General features: G+C 54.0%; 6 protein-coding genes across 6 annotated transcripts; 2 read left to right on the top strand and 4 right to left on the bottom strand.

Annotated features, from left to right (window-relative positions):
* Positions 1–729: 729 nt before the first annotated feature.
* On the bottom strand, positions 730–3551 carry CGCA056_v001133 (uncharacterized protein; the record flags this gene model as incomplete). The annotated part of the gene is made up of 2 exons (XM_037316394.1): positions 730–816; positions 873–3551. The coding sequence occupies 2 exons, from the start codon at positions 3549–3551 to the stop codon at positions 730–732; spliced, it is 2766 nt and encodes a 921-aa protein (XP_037185636.1).
* Positions 3552–5765: 2214 nt separating this feature from the next.
* On the bottom strand, positions 5766–6494 carry CGCA056_v001132 (uncharacterized protein; the record flags this gene model as incomplete). Its single annotated transcript, XM_037316393.1, has 2 exons — positions 5766–6376; positions 6440–6494. The coding sequence occupies 2 exons, from the start codon at positions 6492–6494 to the stop codon at positions 5766–5768; spliced, it is 666 nt and encodes a 221-aa protein (XP_037184547.1).
* A 189-nt stretch (positions 6495–6683) lies between these two features.
* CGCA056_v001131 (PWI domain-containing protein) lies at positions 6684–7292 on the bottom strand (the record flags this gene model as incomplete). The annotated part of the gene is made up of 4 exons (XM_037316392.1): positions 6684–6755; positions 6824–6988; positions 7037–7127; positions 7189–7292. 4 exons carry the CDS (start codon positions 7290–7292, stop codon positions 6684–6686), a joined length of 432 nt encoding a protein of 143 aa, XP_037185634.1.
* A 2691-nt stretch (positions 7293–9983) lies between these two features.
* On the top strand, positions 9984–10985 carry GSP1 (GTP-binding nuclear protein GSP1/Ran; the record flags this gene model as incomplete). Its single annotated transcript, XM_037316391.1, has 5 exons — positions 9984–10049; positions 10182–10274; positions 10352–10505; positions 10592–10797; positions 10851–10985. 5 exons carry the CDS (start codon positions 9984–9986, stop codon positions 10983–10985), a joined length of 654 nt encoding a protein of 217 aa, XP_037184545.1.
* A 2111-nt stretch (positions 10986–13096) lies between these two features.
* yox1 (MBF complex negative regulatory component yox1) lies at positions 13097–15048 on the top strand (the record flags this gene model as incomplete). The annotated part of the gene is made up of 4 exons (XM_037316390.1): positions 13097–13308; positions 13363–13474; positions 13531–13785; positions 14416–15048. 4 exons carry the CDS (start codon positions 13097–13099, stop codon positions 15046–15048), a joined length of 1212 nt encoding a protein of 403 aa, XP_037185509.1.
* A 1178-nt stretch (positions 15049–16226) lies between these two features.
* On the bottom strand, positions 16227–18143 carry UTR1-0 (NAD(+) kinase; the record flags this gene model as incomplete). The annotated part of the gene is made up of 1 exon (XM_037316389.1): positions 16227–18143. One exon carries the CDS (start codon positions 18141–18143, stop codon positions 16227–16229), a length of 1917 nt encoding a protein of 638 aa, XP_037185510.1.
* Between the last annotated feature and the right edge of the window lie 1011 nt (positions 18144–19154).

The raw sequence follows: 19154 nt of genomic DNA, 5'->3' as shown, positions 1-19154 counted from the left end.
GTGTGCCTCTGCTGTGCCTGAAAAGCGAATACGTGTGTAATACAAGGGCCTCAGCTTTAAACATCTCAGTTCAGTGTACCTTGTACGTGGTCCTTCGCTCGAAATATGTGTCTGGATTTCTAGACTCACTTAGGTATGCGTCTACATAGGCAGGGCCCTAGCGACCAGCAAAGCAGCAGTCTATCTATTGATTAGGCCTCTAAACAAACGAAACCCCGACCAATCCCTTGTGTACCCCAACAAGCAGCTTTTGCTCAGTGTCCGACATGGCGACCGCCACCACGGTGAGAAACGTAAGCTGGGTTCCTGGGATCATATTCTTCGTAATGAGAGATATACTGTGGTGCTTGCCTTGGGGGTGCCCGAGATCGTCGCATTTGAACTAGTGACGGTTGCACAGTCGGCGCGACCTCTTGGGGCGACGTGTAGTCTGATCTGTGTCGAGCCGTCGAGTGTGTTTCCCGGCCGCTGCCTGCTGAATAGTCTTCTCTATGCGATGCATACCTGGCCGGCCGCCTGATCACATATTCTCCCTCTGCATCCCTCACATGGACTATTTCGTATGCTTCTTCGTACGAGATTTCGTGGGGCGCTGGCAGTGCTTCGCGGGTATTAAAGCTTCCAGTACTCTGTCGGACGCCAACATGGCCCGACAAGCCAGGCCCCGTTGGCGTTCGTCGTGGGCATGAAGCCCTAAAAGGATCATCGTGAAATGGGTCCACAGGCAAATTATTTGATGCAGAGTAGCGGTGCTTTCCTCCACGTGGGGCTTGATGGCGAGGAGGTGTCCGGCTTTCCATCACTTGATAGTGCTCGCTGTCCAAGACCGAGTCGATCTCGTGTGTTGGTCCTTCCCAGACTTCACCACGTACTCTGCTCAGTGGTTGATATGCCTGGTACCGCGCGGGCTCGTCGCGCTCTCGGGCTAGGTGTGACTCCAGAGCAGCAGTAAGATTGAAGCCATCAGGCTCGTTTGACTGCCGCGTGGTCGAACGGGCGGACCTTCCCTCCACAAGCGCCACCCCATCTGATTGGGTCAATGAGTCTTGCGGGAGGAAACCATAAGGCCTAAGTGACTCTGCCCGGTCGAACCTGGTGTAGAATCTTGAGTAGTCCTGCGAGCCGCGCCTCGGATATGAATCGGTATGCAGCTCAGCAAGGTAAAGGCTGGAGTTACGAGACTGCCCACGAGAACTGCCGTCTCCCGACAAATTAGAATGCCGATCCAGATGTAAAATACTCTGTTCAGGGTTCAACTTGTGGGCTGGGCCAAATTGCTGCATAGCGCTGATATCCCCATGTGACTCAGCATGGGAGCTGCGAGATGCCGCCACTATCTCGTCGTCCTTGATTCGTTCCTTCCAGATCTGCGCATCGCATTGCTGTCGAATATACCCGGGTTCTTCCCGGTCCGGCTCTCGCAACTCGTCACCAGATCCGTCAGCTCGGGGCCATGGGCGAATAGGTTCTCTTGTATGATCAAACACCCAGGGAACAGCTTCGTGTACTAAATTGAACTTATGACCGCCAGTTCCAAGAGTCGCCTTGAAAGCACCTAGCCCAGGCAGTTCTGGTAGCAACAGCATGTCTTGCGTCCAGTCCATATCCATTCGGCCCTGGGGTTCGGCATGTTGAAGGCCGAGATGGAGACTCTCGAAGTGATTGGTGAGCTGAGGCAGAGAGAAGGTCTTTCTCTCCATGAAGACGTGCGGAGCATTGCCCAGACCCAGTGTGCAAGCTCGGCACATTAAGCCATTCACGTTCCGGACGGGACGCATACCTTTGTGGTTCGAAAGACCGTCGTTGAACATTCGAAGACTTGGCGTTTCTGAGAAAGCCAATCGGAAGCGTTTCACTACGTGGTAAAATGTAACGCAGACCTTCAAAGGCCCTGGTATGTCCTTGATGCTGGAGAGCGTGTTCCAAACACCTCTTGCGTTACGCACAAGATTCTCGAGCTGAGCGTGATATGTCGGCTGATACAGGCTGCTTTGGGACACGTGGTATTGCGGCTGAGCACTGGGGTAAAAATCAGCTGCACTGTTTGCAGTATACTGAGTTGTGGCAAGGAAAGGCGGCGCCATCATAACTGGAGGGAACTCCGGCGGCGGGCCATGATCGAATAGCCCATGTCCTGGAGGCGCAGATGGGTGCGATACTGATGCACCTGCAACGAACGCTGGAGGGCCGTAAATGCCGGAATCGAGGACACCAACTCCGTGATATGACGGAGTTGGACCGTATGACACAGCACGTTGTGGGGGAGGGCCTGCTTGCGCCGCAGCCCCAGCTGAGAAAGGGTATTGTATAGGAGCGGGATTGCCTCCGTTCGCAAAGAAAGCTTCGTGGCCTAGATGTGACGACGGACCAAAAGCTCCTTGTTGCTGGGGCCCATGCGATGGATTGTGGCGCGGTTTCTTCGACGTTCGAGGATAGGTACTAAATGGCGACTCTGGTGGCCACTCTGCCCTCCAATGAACGACGACATTACCAAGACTCAGAGCTTTGGTATGCTTTGCCGCGTAGTGCTGTATGACACCCTCGAAGCCGTAATATCTATTACTGTCACAACCGTTGCACAAAAACAACTCCTTGCGGTGAGACTCGGTGTGGGCCTTGATTTTCACATCAAACACCCATTTCATGTTTTCGAGAGTCAGCTTTTGTGTGAAGGGTCCCTGTGGGGGGTCGGCCGGTGGTTGTTGGCCATTTGCAATGGCATCTGCGGCGTTCTTTGCCACGTCTGAGTAAAATCTGGCCCGCACAGAGACCAGGACATCAGCTGCAAATCGCGGGCTATTCTCCCTGTTGACTTTACGGCCCTTGGCCCAATTGCTACGAATGGTCTCGTCGGCGTACTTGGCTATGCTCGCACGTACCGGGCCTTGGATATCGTCCCAGTCCTTATCCGAAACTTCCACTGGTGCGGGCTCGGCTGCTTCAAAAACCGGCCTTTGAATGTTTGCAAGTTTCTTCTTATTTTCCTCCTGCTCAGCGCCAGCGCGCTGAGCAAGCAATCTCGGCTGGAGGAGACACCAAGCATCGTCATCGAGCGTTGCGGTGATCTGAATAGCTGCCTGAAATGAGGGAATGTGCACGAGAACGTTCGGCGGCAGTGGCGGATCAATCAACATAGCCCGCCGCTCAATCTCGATGCGTCGCAAGGCTTTTCGCGCGGCAGCCTCTTCTCGAGTCCTCTCTTGGCGACCTTGAGATACTGTCTGCGGTGCATTCGCTATCATGTTTGACCGGCTCAAGGTGTCGGCAGGCACGGTAGCTTCAAGCTCGTCGTGTAGAACTTGGATCTTGAAGGGCTGGTCCTCCGCGATGATCGTTGGTGCTGACGAAGCAGGCTGCCGCATATGCAACAAGCCTCCAGTAAGAGCCCATTTCTCCCATCGCGAGGCGTCTTGCCTAGCATCTTTCCCTCGGGCTTCCAAACCCTTGAGCCATTCCTCGACTGCCGCGGCACCTAGACCTTGTACCTGTTGAAGCTCGGCCTTAGCTGTCTCAATGTGCGGGGCCCAAAAGACTTTTGTCGTTTGTGGCATTTCTTCATTGGATTCGACCGACATAAGGCTCGGCGAGACCACATGAAGCTCATTCGTAACAAATACAAAAGGAAGAGCAGGGATGAGTGACGAGGGCGTGGTTGATGAGAGCAACAGATCAATCTCCTAGAAACCGGTTAGTTCAAGCCCAACAGGACGTATAGCATAGAACTCGCCTTGACGGAGTCTTTCACTAGGCACTGGCCGCAGCAGACAGTGCCAAAAGCAAATACAGTCGCCAACCCATCAACCCCTGGCCCTTGCCGACAGGAAGTGATTTTGTCTCGCTTATGAGTTTCCTTGACCGTTGCGCACCGTTCACAGACTACGGAGCAACACAAGCGCCACATATCGAGCTCGGTCTTGTCTTGTAAGGGTGCCGGCATCCTGGGGCAGAAGAGCCTCCGAGACGATTGCCAAATGATGTCAGGCGTGACAGGTTTGCAACAACCTGTAACCGTCTCATAAATTCGCTGCTCGCTGATTGACGATCGCGGATCGAGACACATGTTGAATAACCTGCTCGTTTGTAATAAGTTGCCCAAATCTTTAGGATGCACTAAGGTGAAGATATGTTGCCAAACTGTGGATGGAAGGACGTAACTCTTCTGACATAATGGCTTTTCCCCAGAGCCACGCCTGGGTTTCTTGAAATTGACTTGGCCGCCTTGATGATCTCCGATATCAAAGGAACTGTGAACAGACTTGCGTTTGTGCATCTGAGCCGAAGCATCACGCAAGCCGAATTTCGGTCGCTCAGGAGCGCCGGTACCATCCGGCACCATGTCAACGAGAGCAGACGACTTCCCGAGGGTCGAATCGCGCTCGAACAGCGTACTCCTCTCGTCTTCGGCAGAGACATCGAGCAATGGCGATGTCTTCAAACAGTGGCTTGTGCTGCAGCAGCTCTCAGACCATGGTAAGCTCATGGTTTCCCTTTGTTGAGGATGAAATTGCGGGCCGAGCTAAAGACAAGCCAACAGAGATGAAATATGTTGCCAATAGGGGAACGGCAACAGTGATCGTGGGAAGATAGTAGAAGATGAGGAGAAGAGTAGGGCCAGGGTTTAGGGGGAACATAGAGGTCAGAGCATGAACACTTGTCAAAGTCTTGATGTGTACCAAGTACAACAAGCACCGAGTCTCATAACTCGGATGGCACACCTCTTCGTTCTAGCCGCTGTACCTTGAGTATGGCTTTGGGCAGTGCTCGCTCTTACAGCTAGCTGTGAGGATAGAGGCTACAGATGTAGAAGAGATAGACAGGAATCAGTCAACCACGAGTCGATCATGATCCGACACGCTGTTTGACGAACGAAAGTGGCGGATTTGCAGCTTCGACGCGCTCGAGGCCTCGTTCCGGGCACTGCCGGCAGAAGCTGTTGTACTGGAAGATCTCGGGTCAAACCCCAAATCGTGACTATGACGAACGTGCCGCGTGAAATCAATCCACCCTCTTCACCGTTTGGCCGAACGAGCTTATCGAATCGTGTCCGATGAGGGGGCACGGCGGAGGAGTTGTCGCGAGGCTGAGATGATGGTGCTATCGTTCTGGAATTTGCTTTTTCGGCACGCCTGTCCAACCGGTGCCTGGGGTGAGCAAGGCAAGGAACGTCGAGCGGTCAGGAACCGCAGCGGTGTACCTGCCTACCTAGGTACTTTACCTACCTACCCAGTGAGGTGACAGGTTGTACTGGGAAGTGGGGGGCGGGTGAAGGTAGTTACCTAAGGCAGGCACTTGGGCGCTGAGGCGCTAATGTAAGGCGCCTGTGCGCAGCTCTCAAAGGAGGTAAGGTGCGAATACCGACAGGACTGTGGTTATTGGCACCTCAATTACACCTGTGACTGAGACTAGCCTTCCACGAAGCAGGTAATCAAGCTCGGACCCACGCCGTCTCTTACAGAGACTTTTCGCATATAACATCAAGCTTTTCGAGAAGGTCACTGAACATGAGTGCGTCACTAAACATGTGTGCGCCTCGATTCACTATTCATTAGGAATAATAATAATCATGGATGTCATTTATCACTTGCTATGGGGTTGCGCTATCCATTCAGCCAGCAATGTAGAACGGCAAGCTGCGTACCGATTATTGGCGAACGTACCGGGTTAGGCGCTGCACGATGTCGGTCTTCCACATAGTCAGTGATTTCCGGCAAGCAATCGTAACTGCTAGTATCGTCCGGCTGGCAAATCCTTGTAGACGGTTAGCTTTAGGCTTGCCGGGAGGTCCATTGTTCGAGCTTCTCATCTGTGTTCCCGCCATCCTCAGAGGCCTGGACGCAAAGCCTCCTACGTAGAGCCATGTCCAGACCTCGACGACGCCGATGATGTACCACGACGCTTGGCCCCAGCTGGTTCGTCTCTCCGACGTCTTCTTTCTTGTTGCCCATCGTGGTCTGATTTGGTGCCGCCCTTGTCGCTATCCGGCAGACCAGAAGCACTGCTGCTGCGACGTTTTCGACGTCCTTGTACGCGATTCTCAGCACGATTGCTGTATGACTGGCGTCTGGGGCTGCGACTTCGGGATCTCGATCTTCGCGATGACGCACTGCTCGAGGATCTGCTCCGGGATCTCCTGTCGAGTACTGGTGATCTGCTTCTAGATGAGGAGTACCTGCGACGCTTGGTGACTGGTCGCCTGTTGGGTGAAGGTGAAGCGGTCGAACGGCTTCTGGAAGGGCTCCGCTTCCGTCGCGTATCACGGTGCCCGGGCGCTGTTCGTCTCGGGGACCTGGACCGCTGCTTGGAAGGCCGTCCAACAGAGGAACTGCAATCTCGCCGAGAACCTCGAGGCGGGGGAGACGGAGAACCACGACTAGAACTGCGTTTGCGTTCACCACTCGTGCTCCGAGACGTAGCACGCGAGGATGCTGACGCTACTGACGGCGAACGGCGACGACCGGGTCGTCTCCCGACCGCGACTCGGTCTCTTGGAACATAGCTATCACGCTGACTGCCACGAAAAGAACCTCTTTCCCTCTGTTCGCGATATCTCTGGGCTGGGGACCGTGATCTGTTTTCGCCAAATCGTCCGCCGTGCCTGCCTCGCTGGTCGTAGTCCCTGTCTCCGCGACGGCCACGCCAAGTGTCGCCACGACCGCGTCCACGGTCCCCACGGTCGCGTTCCCTCAATCGACTGATTTCTTGTTCCCGTCTCTCTGCGTCTTCGCGTCGGCGGCGAGCTTCGTCTGCGGCTCGATCTGCCTCAATCTGATTGAGCTATCAGCTGTTGTTTCTGCAGCAATGGGCTGTCAACCTGTGCACACACCTTCTCTTGGATCAGTTCCAATTTCTTGGCCTCGAGTAGTTCCTTCGGAACCCCTTGGGGGCTGGTTTGGGCACTGAGGCAAAGCTTCCAGAGCTCCTTGCAAAACGGCGCGGTATCCTTATCCAAAAAGCCAGTGAGCTGTATTTGCAAAGACTTGATGTCAGGCTGTCATTTGTTAGCATAAAGAGGTTGCAATGCGGGAGTAAGACAGACAAATCTAGAGCCCTCGATCAAGTTGAAGCAAAGCTCAATGACGACATCGTCCTCACTCCCTAGTATGTCGGATATTTTGCTTGCGATCCACCTGTAAAAAGGAGACGAATTAGCAATTGAACGAGCAGCGAGTGGCAAGCAAAAGGCCCGACTTTTTCATCACCTGAAGGTTGACTTTTTGCATGTCAACCTTTTGGTTGAATTCCGGCGGAAACTTTGTCGACTTCAGCAATTTCGCATCGATGCCAGTTGCCATCTTGGAGGCGAATTGCTCGAATCGCGAGCACAAAGTAGGCTAATGACGTAGAAATCGAAGGAGTTTGGTCTCTGGCAAGGGAGCTCGCGGAGAGCCAGCAGAATGTGGACGCTAAGTTGGGATATCTGCTGAAGGTAAAGCAACACTGCGACGCGGTTTGATTCTTGCTTCAGGTGGGAACGGTCGCGGCACCTCAGGTACCTAGGTAGGTAGGTAGTAGTTGCTTTGGGCTATGTTATCTTATCTGAGCTCGTTCCCTTAGTCATGTACCCAGCGGCTGATGCTGTCATTTCCAAGTTGAGGTGTATTGTACATGCCCGTGTTCTGCAGACCGCCTGCCGAATGCTAGGTTTGCGCACGCAATCAGGCAGGCACACGAGGTACCGTAACTAGCTAGGTACTGTGTAACATTGCGGAGCTGTTGCCATCAGCATTGTATTCATCACCACTGCAATGCAACGCTGGGCAATAGTCCAACAGTACCTACGAACTGATCCAAAGGCGATTCACGTTGTCTCATGTCCCATCTACACACCTTCTTCCTCAACTTTGTTGCGACAGGACATTAGAGCATACAGAGAGGCTGCAGTCGTCGAAGCTATCGAACGAGGGTACTGCGGCTGGAAATTCGCCGGTGGTATCCCTGCCGAAGACAATGGGATTGCCGCTCAGAATGAATAACATCCACGCTCCCACGGTACCCTCGGGACCGACCACCAGCGCCGCGAAAAACGGCCACCTCCACCGCTTGAACTTTGCCGAGTTGCAGAAGAAGAAAGATGACATGGAGGCCGAGCTCAAAGCTCTCGGCGCAGTCCTTGATTCTGTAAATCGGACCCCCTAATCTCGCCTCGGCACCGGCATGAACATGATAGCGATCTAACCTGTTTTTAGCATGGTGTTGACATGAGCACTCCTCTCACTACCCGTGACGGTTTCCCAAGAGCAGATATTGACGTCGCCCAAGGTACGCAATGCACATCAGGTTGCAAATGTCCCAGTCAATCGGCTGACCGTAGACAAACAGTGCGCACAACTAGAGCCCGCATAATTCACCTCCGCAATGACTACAAAGACCTCATGGTATTGGTGGAGAAGCATCTTCACGAACACTTTGCGAGTCTGCAGGAAGATGACGAGACGCAGCCGGCACCATCAAGAGGCGACATTGGCTTTCTGCCGGACCATGTGCCGTTGGAAACACTACAGGAGCCTTTCGCCAAAGTCAACAGTGTTATCCCTGGCAGCCCAGCCGATGAGGCTGGTCTAAAGCCCAATGACGAGATTCGGAATATTGGCTACGTCAGCCTTGCGAACCATGACAATCTCAAGAAGGTTGCCGAGTGTGTCCAGGGGAATGAAGGTGTAAGTAAATAATCCACTTGGCCGGGTCTACAGCCGCGGACGTGCCAAACTGACAACTTGCAAGCAACCGGTGCCGGTTCGGGTGTCGAGGCCTGGTTCAGGCACACGGCAAGAACTACAACTCACATTGATGCCGACACGCAACTGGGGCGGCCGAGGCTTGTTGGGCTGTCATATCATTCCACTGTGAGGATGAGACGCTAGACTGGCACAGAAGCCATCGTGATGTGCTGGTACGCTCTGCGTTGTAAAGCACGCAATGGTTCAATCGTGACGTCTGACTCACAACAATACAACGAGGTCGTTAGGCTGCAATCGTCACCTATACGATGATCGAGCGTTGGCAACTACCCAGGCACGGAGCAAGGCTTTACTTTTTGCTGCCTGTAGATAATCAACCAATGGGAGTATTTCTCAAAGCAGCAGGCGGGAATCCGATGTCAGGCTCGCGTTGTCGTGTGTGTTTGTGTAAGGAACACCCAACGATGCCGTATAAATCCAGATGCCAAGTAGCAGTAAATATTGCCACGCTCTGGGGAACAGCCACACAAGTCGACTGACCAGCGGCGCAACCCGTGATGCAGTGTCGCGACCCCTCGTTATCGAGGACCTAGGTGTAATTACAGCCTAGCAGTGACAGACTAATTAGTGGGACCGGTGAATAAATTTTGTAAATCCACAAGGGGACTAGCGCCAGACCTACCGGGATGGGAAACTTTCCGAATTTCTTCCATGTCTTTCTTTCCTTTACCTGAGTTGCCTGAGAGAAGGTGAAGTGCCCTGCCTGCACCTCACTGGATTTGACCGGCCAGACTGCTCTTGCATGCTACTTGACTACTGGACCACCCTACGTACGTGACCTTCTACCAGGTACCTAAGCAATTGGGTACGTGCCTAAGACAGGACGGGAGTGATTGCACCGATTTTTACAGGCCTTGACGGGGACCCCGCTATGACGAGGCGGCCATGCACGTGACAGGCGTCTAGCCCAATCGTGCCTACCCGACTCCGTTGGCCTGCCTGACTGAAATTTTCGCTTAAGAAGTACGGCTTCCTTACAAGCTCCCCGCCATCCTCAAAAACAACCACCCCCCCCCAAAGTCGATCAGTCGGTGACGATTCCTACACGTCAAACGCCCACAGCCCGTCTACGCTGTCTCTCCACGGTACGAGCCACCCGGATTTACCATCTGCATGGAAACCCACTGCGAAATTCCTTCTCGCCATCGCCTACTTGTTTCTTTTGCGCCGATTGCTAACCCCTCGATCAGCCCCGCTTGTTTACAACAGACTCGCACCGAGCCAACTCATCGAGCGATTGCGAACATGGCTGCCGCTCAGCAGACGCCCACCTTCAAGCTCGTCCTTGTTGGCGATGGTGGTACTGGAAAGGTCAGTTGTGGACGTTCAGACATCCTGCCTCTTATCGCGCGCGCGTCGCTGCGGCTGCTCCCTCACTATGTCCCCACGAAATCATACTGGACATCGTAAGTTTTCTGTTGCTGACCGTGAAAAATATTCTAGACCACCTTCGTCAAGCGCCACTTGACTGGTGAATTCGAGAAGAAGTACATGGCTACCCTGGGTGTCGAGGTTCACCCTTTAGGTTTCACCACGGTAAGTGTCCTCAAAGGGGCAATTTTGCTGCGGTCTCGAGTTTGTGACGGAAACTGATTTTTTCCTTCTTACCTCAGAACTTCGGTCAGATTCAGTTCGACGTCTGGGATACCGCCGGCCAGGAGAAGTTTGGCGGTCTCCGTGATGGATACTACATCAACGGCCAGTGCGGTATCATCATGTTCGATGTCACCTCCCGTATCACCTACAAGAACGTCCCCAACTGGCACCGTACGTCAACCCCTCCACGAGCGATTTCGCCAATTTCTGGACGGAACCAAATATTACTGCCAGCATGACTTACTCAATATCCACAGGCGATCTCGTCCGCGTTTGCGAGAACATCCCTATTGTCCTCTGTGGCAACAAGGTCGACGTGAAGGAGCGCAAGGTCAAGGCCAAGACCATCACCTTCCACCGCAAGAAGAACCTCCAGTACTACGATATTTCCGCCAAGTCTAACTACAACTTCGAGAAGCCCTTCCTCTGGCTCGCGCGCAAGCTTGTTGGCAACCCTGCTCTGGTAAGTATAAGCCTACGCGTGCTCAAGATGCAATGATATTAACGGACCGCTAGGAATTTGTTGCCGCGCCGGCTCTCGCCCCCCCTACCGCCCAGGTTGACGAGAAGCTTCTCGAGCAGTACCGCAAGGAGATGGATGAGGCTGCCAACATGCCCCTGCCCGGTGAGCTGTCGGACGAGGATCTGTAAAGATAGAGATGATATTTGGATCATGATCCGACTGTGGTGGAGTGGCCAACAGGGCATCGTGAACCGGGATTCTTTGGCGCAGACTGGCAATTGCTAGCTATGACCATGATGGTAGAAGACGGCACGGCCGGTTCATTTGGTAGACTCGAAGAAGGATGGAAGGGCCTTACATTTGCTGCTAGACGGCCAGCAAACTTTGAGTAGGTAGTTCGACGCCTTACAAGATGAACACTGAGTTCTCACTCCATATTCAAGGTGTCAGGGGTTGAACCGCTCCCTTCCATTCCCCTATGCGAGCCGTGGCAGACGACGCGATACGAATAATTAGATAGCAATCTCATACTTAGTCGGTGCGCAACTCGATAAGCATGTCAATTACCAATGATAGTTTCCGCACCCAAAATTAGTGGTCAAAAAAGAGGAGGATAATGCCGGTATAGTCACTGACGTCTTCCGCTGATTCAGCTGAAGATCTAGTGTCACCGGCTTGGCCTGTCTTCTTCGAGGATCATCGGTACGTTTGGTTACAAGGGGCGGCGGTAGGCGAAGGCTAAACATCAACTCGACAATTGCGTGTCTGATTATTTACATCGGTCACCGTGTCCGTGGACTAGCATCCCAGCTCGCCGCATCCTCCGGAGCATTCGTACCTACCCAGTACCTTAGGTCGTCGCGACGCCATCTGGGGATGGAGCAGAGAGAGGCAGTAAACAAGGGGCGCAGACGGTGGACGGTGCGAGCACGGGCATGGGCACAGGCACGAACAGTCATGAACCAGGGTTGGCGACGCGTTTTAGGGGATTAGACAGGGTCTAAAAGTCCCCTCTCTTGGCCTAGTGCATAATTAGAAGCGAGATCGCAAGGATCGTGATTGAAGAACGAAGCGACCGCGCTGTTGAATGCGGTCATCGGGAGACATTTCTATCTTTGCCTTTCTGGTTGGCTGCAGGTCTAATACAATCTTCATGACTTTTTCAGTCAGACACAGAACCGGTAGGTCCTCAGTGCGCCGGCGTAGATTACGTCCAACGCAACATCAGCTTTGCATATAACTCAGACGTCATTGTCTGGCAATTGGTACCTGGCGGCAAGCCTTGCGAGGTACAGCCCAATGAAGTTGAAGTTGGTAACTAGCCTTCGAGATGCCACGAGATTCAGCGACTAAGTCAGAAAAACAAGACGAAAAGGTTGCTTCGTAATTGGCATGGTGTCTTAGGGACATGCATGCATGCAGCAGGTAGGTATTTGCTGAAAGTGTAGCCCCTGGAGATGGGTACTGTTTTTGTTTGATTTCCTAATTGACAACGAAGACGCGACTTGACTGGTCCGAGCCTCGTCAAATGTGCCTTGTTGTTGACTGTCATGTGCCTCAGCCACATCACTTTACCCTGTGGCCCTCCCTGCCTGGATAGGTACCTAGACCGATGTACGTTGAGGCTAAGAGATGTATCTCAAGCAATACAATTCTTCGTCTGCGATAGCTCGAATACGATGATAAGGTAAGGTAGGTATCCGTAAGGTGCCTGGCACTGGATTTACGTGACTGGAGGTGGGCCATGGAAACCCGTGCCGCGATCGCGCTGCACCTAGGTACCTTACCTACGTTCGTGCCTGGCGCTGCTGCCCTAAGCTTGCGGGGTGGGACATACCTAAGGTACCTACCTAGGCTACCTACCTACCCTCCACTCAGTGTCCGAGTTCAGTCGACGCACGAAATGGAGGGCACCGAACCACTGAGGTACGCTGAAACTTGCCCGAGGTACGCCAGGTATCTGGCTAGGTAGGTAGTTGGGGTCAGACGCGCTAAAGTTCAACACCAAGGGTACGCCGCAACAGACCGCACGTCGCCGTACCTAATTACGCATGACCGCGCCGTCTCGTGTCTCGACCTTCAACTTCCCCACCTCGTTCGTTCCCAGAACCTCTCGTTATCGTTCTCCCTCTTCCTTCTGGCTTGCTCTTCTGCTTCGTTGCTGCACCTCCCCAATCTCCTTTGTTTTGCCAGTGCTACAAGATCGTGTGTCTGTTATCCTCCTAGCCCCTCCGGATACTTCGTCTTTCCCCGGACCATGATTGCCATCCAAACGTAATCCAGCTCGACCATCACCAACATGCCCGCCTCCGACACCTCTCCTCCAGTCCCGACTGCTGCCGCGGCAACTTCCCCTCCGTCCTCGAGTGATTCATTCTCTCAACTAGAGCACTCCGCACCCGATCTCATCATTTCGTCGTCTGATCTCGCGACATCATCAACAACGTCGAAAACAATAGTGAACGGCGCGGAGCCCGAGAAGCACCCAAAGGGAAAGCGGAAGAGGACTGCGTGAGTTCAATTGAGTCGCGTGACCACGCGTCAGTCACTGACATTGTCACATAGCGCCAAAGATAAGAGCATACTTGAGAATGCCTACCTCGCGAACCCAAAACCAGACAAGGCGGCGCGTCTGGATATCGTGAAGCGCGTTTCCCTCAACGAGAAGGAGGTTCAAGTAAAGACAATGCTTTACACAGACTTTTATCAAATGGTTGCTGATCCGTCTTTAAGATCTGGTTTCAAAACCGTCGCCAGAATGACCGGCGCAAGTCGCGTCCCCTCTCTGCACAGGAAATCGCAGCTCTCCGTTACGGTGGAATGCAGATACTCTCCTCTGATCCTGCATCATATAGCTCTCCGGTCGGCGAGGATAAGACGTCACCAATAGTCGAAGCTGCTGCTATGAGTAGCGCTTCTGCGCCTATGGAGACACCAGCCAAGCCTGTTCACACGGGCGCGAAGGAAGCCGTCGACGGTCCTCGCACCGTCAGTCCATCCCATGGAATTGGCATTTCGGGAGACAGCGCTCTGAAGACCCCCTCAACTCAACAGTCAGACCCTGCCTCTCAGCCGCAGACCTCATCCTCGTTTTCCTTCTCAAGCTCCATAGGACTTATGTCTAAGCGGTGGAACCCTGCAAGTTCCTTTTCCACGCCGTCGACGCTCGATCGCAGGCTCGATCGCAGGATAGACGATACTCCCAGGTATGGCTTCCGTTGTGTTCATGCATTGACGAAGACCAAACTCACACCCATCAGATCTGAGCAATGCCCTCCATCCTGCGAGTCAACCGCGTCTGCAGCACCTATTCTTCCTCCCCCCCAATCACATGTGCGCCTGTCACTTTCTCTCGAGGGCAAAGCGGAGCTCGTGTCGAATGAATCCTCGCCTCCGCGGTTGCAGCCTACGGGACTGTTCTCGGACTTGCCAAGTCTGCCGCGAGTCAAGCCTCGTTCTCTCCAACGTAGTCACAGTGCGCTTCCGAGTGTGACCCTACCTCCCATCTCGGCTCTCACTGACACTCTCCCACCGACTCTATCTCGCGGACGATCCCGAGATGCCCATGCCTGGGAACTATGTTGTGATGCTGATACCCGGGACGAACTCACTGCACAGGCAGAGAACGAGTCAAATGGTTCGGCCGTCGCCGCAATCAGTCTTTTACGCTCGACCAGTGGCATCCTACAAAATAACAACTCAAAGCGGAACTCTCCAGCAAGCAGGCCGACACCCCGGCCTCAGCAGGCCAAGAAGCCTAAGCTGTGCCGGACCTCATCGAGTGTAGCCAGGATGCAAACATCGCTTGTTGACGCTGACGGGCCGACGGATGAGAGGGAACCCGCAAGAGTCAAGGTCAACATGCTGGTGTCCCCATCGGGCGACTCTGACAAGGAAAATTGGCTTCCAGATGAAGAGGGGAACGCACGTCGCATATCGCCAGCCGGAGAACTCGGGGCGCCATTGCCTACGACAGCTGCTTACAAGCCCAACGCGAGGCGGACGGGTCGCATTCTTCAGGACCATCCAGGACCAGTCATCTTTAGTGGCAGCCGCGCCAGAACGATGCCGGCTATGGGTCGGAGAGATTCTGGGAAGGACATGTCCATCTTCGAGGATGAAGGCCTGTCAGCGCAAAAGCCTGCGGATGAGGTTGAAATATTTATGCGTGGTGAAGTCAGCCCGAGCAAAAAGGGGGACATGGATTGCATCGCAGGCTTGCTGTCTTTGAGTCAAGGGAACTGGAGGTGATGGCTCGGTGCTTGGGTGATTCCACGCCAGCCTTGCTTACGAAAACAAGTTCACGTACGGCATGACAGCAGAAATGCCCCATGCTTGTCTTGGTCGAGGTCATGCCATCTTCAGGCAAAAGAGCGGTCCATGAGCTAGTAAGGCTTATGTACGAAACAAACCGAAGAGTTCCTGGAACAAGCGACTCTTGCAGAGAAGCTTTGAGCAATATCTCTCTCACATGGTGTATGCACTGGGTATGGGGCAAGCAGATAATGCCGATGCCTGGTAAACCAACGCCGACACTTGGTCCTCGGTAATGGTATTTCGAGGTTGGGGGCCTCTTGTGCATACTGGACGACTGAGTCCGATTGAGTCGTGTGGCTTTGGATATGGCTATGTTTTGTAACATGTTGGTTGAATGCGCGCAGTCAGTGTCTGTTGTATGTAGACTAGCATAGTAACGCCACAGCGAACCGGGTGAGGCGAAGACGAAAGAGCGAAGAATCATGCACTACTGGAAGATATCCATCGACATTTCTTCCCGCCCCATCTTCACGACCGGCCAATCATTGATATTCTCGGTTGAAGATCCACTGTCTCTTTTAGAGAGATGGCTTCTAAACGAAAGGCTAAGCAATGTTCCCATTCACGTCTTCTTTCGATCTACCCTGCACAGCCATGTTCTGCACAAAAGCGCGCGCAAGCATACACACCCCGCACACTCCACAGAGCTAGATCTTATTGACCATTATTGTTTCTGTACTTAACCAAATCTGCTATTCAGCTGGTGCGGTATGGATTCTATGTCGATGGGACTTTCCACTCGTTCCTCTCCCCCTTCCCATCGTGTGGCTCATCCCGAGAACCACACTAAATACATGCCAGGGGATGACATTTCCAAGTATCCTCAACGCTGTCTAGTATGACTTTTTTCCGTGCGGGCGTGTCTATTCGGGCCTCTGACTGCCCTCGACACAATTGTTCGCTCCCTGGCTAGCGTTGCCAATGTCTATGAAGCCGGAACTTTAAAAAACAAAATCAAAACGTCAAAACAATGCGTCTAGCCCGCCTCGCTCAGGTGGGTCGATGAATAGGTCTTTGGAACGCCCTTTCGCCGCGGGTTAAAAACAAAAAATGCGTTGTGGGGAATCATCATGCGTTTGCTTTTCTCTCTGTCTCCTCTGAGAGGAAAAAATTCACATGCCCAAGAGACTCATCTGTCTTCTCAGGGGACTCGCACTGATGCTGCCGTCTTCACTGGCGTAGCAAGCCGAATCAGTATCGATGTCCCACTCAGGCTCTTCGTCCTTGCCGTCCTCCGAGGGGCACAAGCTGTTGGCTGAAGAATCAAACCCCTTCTGCGTGGCAGCGCGAGTATTCCAGCGTAGAGTGCGAGAAACGCTGTCAAACCATTCGGTCTGAGTGCGTACGACAGTAGGAAACGGATACTGAGACGCCGTAATTGTGACGTAATCGCCTTGCTTGAGTTCAACCCTTCCCTTCCCGTCGAAAGCGCAATAGGCCGTAGCACGAGAGTTGCGCGGCACAGAAACGCGCAGCAGCATGGTGTCGGAGAGGACCATTGGGCGAAAAGAGAGGGTGTGTGGGCAGATTGGCGTCAGGAGGATGGCGGGAATGTCGGGATGCACAAGCGATCCTCCGGCGGACAACGAGTAGGCAGTAGACCCGGTTGGTGTTGAAAAGATGCATCCATCGGCCTGCACCACTGTAAGGAGCTCATCGTCACCATAAAGCTCCAAGTTGGAGACGTATGGGGACGGTCCGCGATCGATGACTAGCTCATTGAGAACCTCGAACTGCTCACCCTCTTCAGCCTCCTCGCCTCTGGCACCATCGCGATACACCGTGCAGGTGAAGCGCATGCGCAAGTTGACCCGCATACCCTCCTCTCCCATGATGCGATCCAGATGCTGCTTATACTTCTCGAACTCAAAGCTCGTGAGAAAGCCGAGACTGCCCAAGCTGAACGACAAGACGGGAGGCACGATGCGCTGGAAGAGCCAGGAGGTGAAAAGCACCGTACCATCGCCACCCAGGGTGAGGACTAGGTCGAATTTCTCAGGTTGACTCCAGCACAAATCGGGCGTCCAGTATCGGAGCATGTCTTGGAAGGCAGGGTTTTCCGCCAGGAGGCCGTTCGCGTCGAAACGACGAGAGTTGCGGAGCTTGGCATCCACGTAAACGTTGACGCCGACATCGGAACCGTATCTCGGAGTGCGCAGAAGCCAGGACGCAAGCTCTTTAGTGAGGTAGACGAGCTGGTTGTCGCGAGCCTTGGTAACAATCATGACGTTGCGTACGGCGCGCTTGATGGGACGGCGCTGGAGCTGCTTGGAGACCTCTCTGACGCCTGTAGCGGTCTGGACCAGCCTTGAGTGAGACATGCAGTCGTCGTTCTTGATTTCCTCGAGGACCTTGTCAATATTGACGGCATCGTCAAAGCGGTTGTGGTAAAAGCAAGGAGACTGCAGCGAGGGCAGCGCGGTAGTGGGTGTCATGTTGCGGTTGGCAAGCTCGTTGAGTGCGTCGGCCAGCTTCTGAGAAGACGAGGTAGCGGGCCGGTTCTCGACACCACTCTGTGCGGATAACATGCCGGTGAGTGAAAGGGCTTCGGGTTTGTTTCTGCGGACAACCGAAGCAAGAGCTTTCATAATAGTTTGGCGGGGAACTTCGTGTGAAGGCGCGTTACGGCGGTGGCCCTTGGGAGGGTGGCCGTGGTGCGCAGCAGGGGAGGAACGCGACAGAGGTGGCGGTAGCTCGGGATGGGCGGCGGTGGGTATAGTTGCCGCAGTCGCGGCTCCAGATATCGAAGAAGAAGCAGTCTCGGATGCAGCGTCTGCGGCAGTGCCGCGTTGGACGAGCTCAGTTGGAAAGGAAGATTCTGCTAGCGAAGCGGCATTGCGAGGCAGAGACTGGCTGAGAAAGGCTGCGGAGTCGGGCGTAGATGGGCGCTCACTGTTGTGGGCGGCGTTGGAGCTCTTGGGTCGGTCGGAGAGCGAGGTTTTAACTGCCTCGGAGGAGCGCAGAGGCGGCGGGAGCGGATTACTGAGGGCGGGGTGCAGGGCGGTGGGTGAGGAAACGAAGCCCGACATGGTTAAGAATGGTCGTTGTCCGTGACGGGGATTAGGGGAAGGAAGCGAGCTAAGACCGGGGAGGGTCGACTTGAGAGTGGATGGTGACAGGCTTGAAAAGAGGTAATAATAGCCTGGGGTGTGTCTCCCTGTAACCAAGGCCGAGCGACGAATTTCGCGGCGGAGTGACACTGAACGTGGGGCGGGTTTTGGCGTGCTTGATCAAGAGGAGTGGGCAGCCAAGTTGGGCTTGTGGGCGTGGGAGTGACCGGAGGTTGCGGACCACCGATGGGCGGTAGGTAGGCACTTACAGCCGCTACCTTTAGCGCGTAAGTGAATTCGAGGTCGAGGGTGAGTGCTTTTTGTGGAGGACGTGAACAAATGTACAGGTAGTTCACTCGGGGCTAGGGGTTTGCAAGCGACGGAGCGCAAGTTAACCCGTATGCGAGGGTCGAGGACTTTGAAGACCTGGGCTGATGTACCGGAGTTGAACCAGGGCAAGCTCGAGACACTGGCACCTTTGAGGTGAGAAGAGGCGTGTGCGGCTTGGGTGGCGAAGGGGATAGAGACACAGCAGTTGCTTCGTGTCGCAGCAGCGCCGGCCAAAACGGAGATATTCGGCGAGACCAGGTACCTGGCGATAAAAGAACAGGGCAGCAGGGAACCGAGACAGACTGCAAGCAATCTGAGCGAGTGTGTGACTCGGGTACCGATGGAGGCGGCAGTGAAGGGGGTGTGGGATGGGATGGGATGGGATGAATGACGCTAGTTTGACTATCGGAACGGAAAACCAAGAAGCAGACGGGACAGAGGGAACGAATAGTCGTTATCGCTGAAGCGGGACCCGAGACAGAGCCAAGCCAAGGTAGTTGGACCTGCGCGCGCAGTGTGTGCTCACAGGCGAATCCCTGAAAGACTGGCGAACTGGATGGTGATGGCCGCAATTATTGGGCGAGACGCGGGCATCAGAGGTGCCGGTGCCGTCGAGGTGCAGCAGGCTGCAGAAAGTGGTCGCACGTGGTTGAGGAGAAT

The sequence above is a fragment of the Colletotrichum aenigma genome (assembly GCF_013390185.1).
Source record: "Colletotrichum aenigma strain Cg56 chromosome Unknown KSG_Cg56_contig01, whole genome shotgun sequence".
NCBI lineage: Eukaryota > Fungi > Ascomycota > Sordariomycetes > Glomerellales > Glomerellaceae > Colletotrichum > Colletotrichum aenigma.
This window is presented reverse-complemented; position numbering and strand designations above follow the sequence as displayed.